Source organism: Rhagoletis zephyria, unplaced genomic scaffold (genome assembly GCF_001687245.7).
Source record: "Rhagoletis zephyria isolate East Lansing unplaced genomic scaffold, Rhagoletis_zephyria_1.1 Rzeph_scaffold_02129, whole genome shotgun sequence".
NCBI lineage: Eukaryota > Metazoa > Arthropoda > Insecta > Diptera > Tephritidae > Rhagoletis > Rhagoletis zephyria.
In genome coordinates this window covers 1-7,515 of record NW_016159213.1, presented here as the reverse complement: position 1 = coordinate 7,515, position 7,515 = coordinate 1, and the positions used below count along the sequence as shown (strand labels likewise).

General features: G+C 32.4%; 1 protein-coding gene across 2 annotated transcripts; it reads right to left on the bottom strand.

The window, feature by feature from the left end:
- Positions 1-2,104: 2,104 nt before the first annotated feature.
- LOC108366084 (DNA topoisomerase 3-alpha-like) lies at positions 2,105-6,205 on the bottom strand. Of its 2 annotated transcripts, XM_017620367.1 has the most exons (6): positions 6,115-6,205; positions 6,021-6,041; positions 5,861-5,965; positions 4,599-4,645; positions 2,321-2,436; positions 2,105-2,287 (listed from the first exon to the last, which is right to left on the bottom strand). In XM_017620367.1, the coding sequence occupies exons 1-6, from the start codon at positions 6,160-6,162 to the stop codon at positions 2,232-2,234; spliced, it is 393 nt and encodes a 130-aa protein (XP_017475856.1). In that variant the 5' UTR covers positions 6,163-6,205; the 3' UTR covers positions 2,105-2,231. The 2 variants fall into 2 exon arrangements, with proteins under 2 accessions (XP_017475856.1, XP_017475855.1); XM_017620366.1 differs by having other exon boundaries at positions 2,154-2,436.
- Positions 6,206-7,515: the final 1,310 nt, after the last annotated feature.

Here is a 7,515-nt window from a genome sequence, read left to right as displayed (position 1 = left end):
GTTATTACAAAACGGGTATCAATCGAAATGGTTTCAAAAAGCTTTGTTTCCTAACTTTATTTTAGGAGGGGTGGCACCAATTAACTTATGCGCAACGAAATAATGACATTTGCGAAACAAAAGAGTGTTAAGAAATCTTTAGTTTTAATACTAAGAACATTTTTGAGGTTGCCGTTTAATGAGTTATTAAAATATTTGTATCAATCGAATTGGCTTTGACAAGGCTTTATTTCTGAGCTATATGCGGACGATTGTCATATGTTTAGAAAATCAGATTCAACTTATTTCATCAGTTAGCGTGTCACAATGTCAGAAGAAGGTTATATGCGAATGTTTTAGCTTGAAACTACTTTTTAAGAGCGTTGCCACCTGTTGTTGAAAAGTCGAATTTAATTAACTTATACGAAAACTATTTGAAGTATTAAAATACGGATGTCAACCTTAAGAATGTTGAAAAAACTTTAGAATGTTTGCGGATGGTTGCCACATTTTTAAAAATTGGCAATAAAACTATTTAATACGTTTGAGGAATTATTAAAAGGTGGGTATCTCTCAATGAAAATTGGTTTGAAAATTTTTATTTCTCAAATATATTTAATTAAATTAAGGCAATTAGGTAATTGAAATATGGGTCACAGTTTGGGTATTAGACGAAAGAGATTTAAGAAGATTTTAGTTTGAAAAGTTACTTTCGAAAAGAATTTCGAATAGTCGTATTTAGTTAGCTTATACGCAAGTTTTATGAAATATTAAAATATGAGTGTCAAGGTCACTATATTTGCATATATGAGAGGTCGAAGTAAAGACCTTGGCCTGTAGATGTGCGATAAGATAAAACCGACACTATGCGAGACCTCTCTTCACTCAGTAACGGCTGCACGGATTTAGATCAAATATGGCACTCGGATCGCTTATAAGTCTGACTAATATTTGGAATAGTTTCTGGTCTTTTGAATTAAAATTTTGGGCGTTTAACGCCATGGGGGTTCACTAGTTAAATTATATTTCAAATACGAGTTTTATGCGTAAAATGTAGTAAAATAATCATAACTAAATAAATATGTATCTATACAAATGTATTTCGGTGTAAGGTTAGGCTAGTGTACACGTAGGCTGAATAAGCTCGTTATGATACCACTGGCGGAAGCCATTTATTTCCTCCCTTTTCTTAAAAGTTAAACCACTTAGTGCGCTTTTTATAGCACAGAAAGTTGTTAAAGTTCGCTGAGTTCATTCTAAAAAGTACATGGTCCAGTTGTCCCCATAAGACAGTGTTCGGTTATTACCCCGATTTTAATCTAATAGAAGAACGGCCAAACCGAATGAGAGCCAAATTTGTCGGGTAGTCTTTCATCTGTGTTTGCAGGTGGTTAGTGATATACCACGTCTAGAGCAGAATCAGCCACCGATACTTCCGTATCTTTCCTTGCCAACTCGTCGATCATGCAATTGGTGAGGAGTTCCCTGTGCTCACGCACATACAACACAATCACGTAGTATTTAGACGCCAGCATGTCGAGAATCCTTCTACATTCCACGGCTACTTCGTTGTTATGTTAGATTTTGGAGATTTAATAGCAGCTTGGTTGTCAGAATATCTATACATTAATAGGCCGTTCTTGATTGGCGGAAGCTGTGAGTGGTGGAAAACGGTACAGCGCGCAGTTGTACCGCCCCATACATACACCTTAAGCACTTTTACAGATGCGAATATCAGTGTTTCGTCTGTTATGTACGAAAATTAACAGAAATCCGCAATGGCCTCAATGGTGATAATCGAATATTGCAAACGACTTCACCGTTCCGCTGCACTGATATGGTTATTACATTTTGACCCTTTTGTAATGGCTGACACAGTGCAAACTTTAATTAGAGGCTTACCGCTACCAGCAAGCAACGGCAACAACAACGATGAGTATTCTACTTCGAAGAGTTGGTACAGGTAAAAGTGAGCCAAATTTAAATTCGGGCGAAGTAGAATATTAACTTTTTATTGCATCAGTTACTGCTATGCGCACGCAGACATATACATACGTTTTAATAAATCTTTTAAATTTCCACACTATTATTAAATTTTATACCCGAAAGGAAACACAAATTCAAATCGCTTATATATATAATATATATACGTATGTATACGTATTATGCATTTTATTTGATTCTTATTGAATATGTATTTAATGTAGCGAAAGCTTAAACTTAATAGTATGTGCATGTAGATACGCGTGTGGTCAACCCAATAGTGATCCGAGTAGGCCACCAGAACCTCCTAACAAGCCACCAGAACCTCCTAACAAGCCACCAGAACCTCCTAACAAGCCTCCTAACAAGCCGCCTTGTGCGCCACCTGGCCTTGGAGACTGTCCACCAAGTCCACCCAATAAACCACCCAAAACATTGCCAACTAGCGGGATACCATTCAAGTTTAGCAGGCAACTAAAAAGAGAAGAAATAGATATACAAATTAGTCACAAACGTACTGCCCTGATTATCGCGGTTATATTTAATAAAAACTAATACTTAGAGGCGGTTTAAGCGTTACAAGTTAACTCTTATTATGGCGGATTTCCACTTGACATTGAATTGACAGAGATTTTAATGACAAAACTAAGCATCAAATATTTTTTCATTATGCAAATAAATCTGTCCGTTTCCTATGACATTCCTCATTTTTTTGTCATTTCAAAGCCCAGCGGAAACTTGGCTTTAGATGATTATTAATTTGATTTTTAGGTTTTCGGTAATTTTTGTAGTTTCTTTCAATATTTTTATCAACTCTTCAATCCTGTGCGATATTTTGTAATTAAAATTTTTAATACGATATAAAATAGTGTGTAAAGAATGTACATATATATGTATATAAAATTTATACGACTTGTTTGTGTGGAAAATTAAAAATTAAAGATAAATTATGATTGTAAAAGTAAGAGCATGTTCACATTATATTTGTAATTTATAAGCAAGTCATGCTGAAATCAAGTAATTTCGCTTTGTAAAATCTGTCAATAAATTAAATAAAAATGAAATAACTTATCCTAAATCAAAAACCAAATGAAGATAAATAAAGATGTTTCATTTATCTTAGCCCCCACTGTTGAAAAAAATGCCTAAAGTTATACAACCATTTGTTTTTTGAAATCAAGTACAAACCGCACACTCGAATCCATGATACAAAAAAGAAGGTAGTTCCAGTAAACAACTTTTTGATTAAAAAGGAGATTTTTGACAATTGCTCAATTGTAAAAAATTCGAAGCGGCGTTACCCAATTTAAGTTTTTTGTTAGAGGGGATTTTATATCCTAAATCTGGGAGTATAAATAAAATAGTTGCGTTAATTTATTTTAAAAATAATTAATATCTTTTCTTAAAAACGTTTAGATTTTACATTAAATTCGATAACTACTTGCCAAAATCTTTATTTTTACATTAATAAAACTTTAGTGAACATATTTTAAAATTGTTTAGTGTCATTATTCATCTGATTATTTCACAATGTAGCTAGCCAGGAGTATTACAGTTTTCTATATCGGATACGTTTATTTCTGATATATTTCAGACACTGAAATTACAATTTCGATATTGTCTTTGTCAATGTATTTATGTAAAGTAACTTGAAAACGGAATTTACTTTAGGACCAATGGGCCTCATGACTTTCAGAGAAGTGAGTATTATCTAATTCTAGTATATTTCGACAATATCGTTGTTTCTGTGGGTAAACTGTTACTGTTCTATATTGGAGGGGGTGTGAAACAAAATTGAAGATTTACTGTTAGTATGAAAACTAGAAACACAATTGTCAACTTATTGAGCATTAAACCTCTTCTCTTTCAAAAAAAAGGGGAAATGTTCGGTTATTTGTTCAATGGTTTTGGGGTGGCAAGCGGAGACGGGCACATTAAAAAATTGGATAAAATTAGAATTTTGACAGAGAAAATGTAAATCCAACTCCGGCTACGCTGACTACAGTATTTTTTTTTTTTAAAAAGGTCCATATTTCAAACCGAATTTATTCACAAACTTGTATCTGAAAGTTATAAATCTTTATTTTAGATTTATTTTAAACTGACGTGTAATTGTTTTATTACCACTCGTGTGTGTGAAAATTGTTTGCTTTGGGTTAAGCATTTGGACACATTACCCCAAAATTATTGTACAAGTAACCAGGCCGTACGCAACAATATACCTTTTGCTTGTTCAAATTTCGATTCTAAGATCAAAATGTTTGTAAATAACCAAAAAATGAATAACAAAACTTGGAGGGTTTTAGATATTGGGTATGGTAGCACGAAATGTCACAATCTACTTAATTGTCAGGTTGTTAATATGGCGACGAAAAAGTGACAATGGAACTACCTTCTTTTTTGTATCATGTTCGAATCTATAGAAATTATGAAAGAAAATGTTAACGTACTTGGTTTATGTGAAGTAATTTGATCGAAACAAAGTAATTTATGCTGTAATGTGAACATAGTTTATGCGTAAAAAAATTACGACTTGAAAGATTTAAAAAACCCACCAACTAAATGTTTTCGAAAAAAAAAATTAAATGTAAATTTTTTATCTTAGCCATTATTGTATGAGATAATTTATTACTTACCGCAGATCGAGACGTAGCAACTCTTCACAACCCCATTGGCGTATGCACTGTGGAATAAAGATACATATGTATGTACATTAAATATTTTGAAAGTGAATTTCAATGACAGGATACAAAAATGCCTTTGTTTCTCAGTAGACAAGTTAGGTACACTGCCGGAACAAAGTATTGGCACAGCAATTTTTTCACACACACAATATAGCAACAATTTTTATTCTTAAAATTTTTCGCCAATTTTGTATCAAAATATGGTTTATTCTACATATATATATAATTCCTAAACTTTGTGCAAAACTCGCGAAAATTCAGCAAATTTTCATCCAACTTTTCAACTTTTTAATCAGATTTTTTTGAATTTCTTTGAGTGTGCAGATTTGTAGCCCAATTAATTTTATTAAAAGTACACGTTTTAAGTACCTAGGAATTACCGTTGATTTTTGGCAATTTTTTTCACGCAGTCTCATCCATACAAAAAAATTTTTTCGAAAATACTTTATATGGAAAAAACACCTTCAACAAAAAAAGTTCTCAAAAATCAATGCGATTCTTCTTCTAACTTGCTTTTTTTTACTAGAATTTAATGGGCTGCAAAACTGCATACTCAAAAAAATTATAAAAAATCGGATTAAAATTTGAAAATTTGCTGAATTTTCGCGAGCTTTGTGCACAGTTTAGGCTATTATGTTTTTATGTTTCTTGTTGTAGAATGAACCATATTTTTATACAAAATTGGCGGAAAAATATTAGAAAACACACTGTTGCATAGATTGTGAAATGAAGTGAAATGATGATAATGCATTTGAATACATACATATCTTTGTTCTTGCTTTGAAAATATAAATCATTAGGGGTATTCACGATCCGGTGCATACTGTCTGGCATGGTGCATAGATAGAATAAGTAGCAGGATTGGCTAATTTTGTTGTTGTGTGAACACATGAAACAACAACAATCATGCTATTTATGCTATCTATGCACCTTGCTAGACAGTATGCACCGGTTCGTGAATACCCCAATTGTTTGCATAGAGCAACTGAAAATGTTACTGGAAAGTAGTAGATTTTTACCTCCTTTGATCCTTGTTCTGTCGGAGAAGGAGAGATTAATTTAAACAAAACCAAATCACTTAATACGCGTCTCGTGCCAGAAACTTTATCGCGTACTCCTTCCCTAATGATATTGAGAACTCTACGCTATGTATCTCTACTACAATATACCATGCTCTTGTTTTTTTTTTTGATTGTCGACTTATTAAAACTTACCGCCTTCAATTCTTCTGTGGGCTCAGGACAGGTGCCTTGTAGACCGTCGATATTCTCAGTAGTGATTGTTGGGGTAATGGCAGGTACACCCCATGGCAATTGTGGCTAAAGAAAGTTTAATTGTTTGTAAATGGGTCTAAAGCTTGAAAGGCATACTTACAGTTGCTGCTACAAAGAATGTCTAAAAAGATGAATTAATTAAATTGTTACATTTGAATGTTCATAATTTCCAGTAGGCAAAACAATTTTCTTACCATGGCAATCAACATCAATGCAAAAACTCGGAAAACTGTGCGCACCATGTTCACTGAATAGATCTTTGTTCTGTTGAGAGTTAAAAATGATTCTGATGAAGTTCGCTCGCTCTTCTGGTTTATATACTTAATATTTCGATATTTTTTGATACATTCCTTATTATGTACATATGTATGTACAGCAGTTCATCTGTAATCCGTAAAAACCCGTTGTATGAACACAAGATAACACCGTTTATTTTACGTATCACTTGCGCCGTAAGATCAGCTGATTTCGAGACTGACCTAGCGCAAGAAATCGTAGAGCTTTTATTTAAGCAATATGTAAACGAAATGAAGTAAAAAACTACGTCTAAAAATCCACAAAATTGTTGTAGTGCATAAAACACAGGACTGAACTCGGATTATAGTCAGCTCAAGGTTATCGTTTTTGTTTGCCAATTGGAACCACATTTGCATGACGGTGATATAAATTATAAAGAAATATGAATGAGCTTATGTAGATATTTGTGTTCTTACTTAATACATAGGGAGGTTTCTATTCATTGTGAAGACAAGACTAAGTTGTAGTGAAATTAAAATGGCAATATTTATTTTATACTTTTAAAATAATATCCACATTTACATACATACATATGTTTAAGTATGTACGTATTTATATGTAGATGGGCAAATCTAAAAGATAGGTACACTTTCAAAATAAGAATTTTAATTTTTAAATTTGTGAGCACACCTATGTTTTATATATCATTTTATTCGTAATCTCTTAATAAATCGATTAATATAAGTGTAATTCATTTTCATCAAGTGCTTCAAAAGTTAGACGAGGAATAAACATGAATAGAAACAAAAGAAATAGAAAACAAAAGAATAAGCTGGGTTCAAATTACGCTGTTCAAGTTGTAAATTTTGAGCATAGTATTTGAAAGTTGAACTCACATAATTGAGATGTTCTAAATTCAAGAGCATCCCCCGTTTTACCAGATTGGCTCCGGTTTTCGAGATAACGGTATTTGAAAATTTGATTAAATTTTAAGTTATTTTACTAAAATTTTGCACATAACGGTTTTTTATTATTACCTTAATTATTCCTTAAAATTACCGAAATGGGTGCACTTTAACGTATAGCCCCAATACAACTGATTACTCAGATATGTCTTTTTGCGCTATAACTCTAACTTCATATCTGAATAATAAATTGTATGCGTGCTATATGTTAAATTGAACCTATACTAAATTTTAACCTGTTTAATTGGAGGAGTTATAAGGAAAAACAACGTCTCTGATNTATTTTACTAAAATTTTGCACATAACGGTTTTTTATTATTACCTTAATTATTCCTTAAAATTACCGAAATGGGTGCACTTTAACGTATAGCCCCAATACAACTGATTACTCAG

Coding starts and splice junctions, on each gene's coding strand:
- LOC108366084 (XM_017620366.1), bottom strand. CDS start 6,162: ATGGTGCGCACAGTTTTCCGAGTTTTTGCATTGATGTTGATTGCCATG. Junction 6,042..6,114: donor CATTGATGTTGATTGCCATG/GTAAGAAAATTG, acceptor TCATCTTTTTAG/ACATTCTTTGTAGCAGCAAC. Junction 2,437..4,598: donor TTGCTACGTCTCGATCTGCG/GTAAGTAATAAA, acceptor TTCTCTTTTTAG/TTGCCTGCTAAACTTGAATG.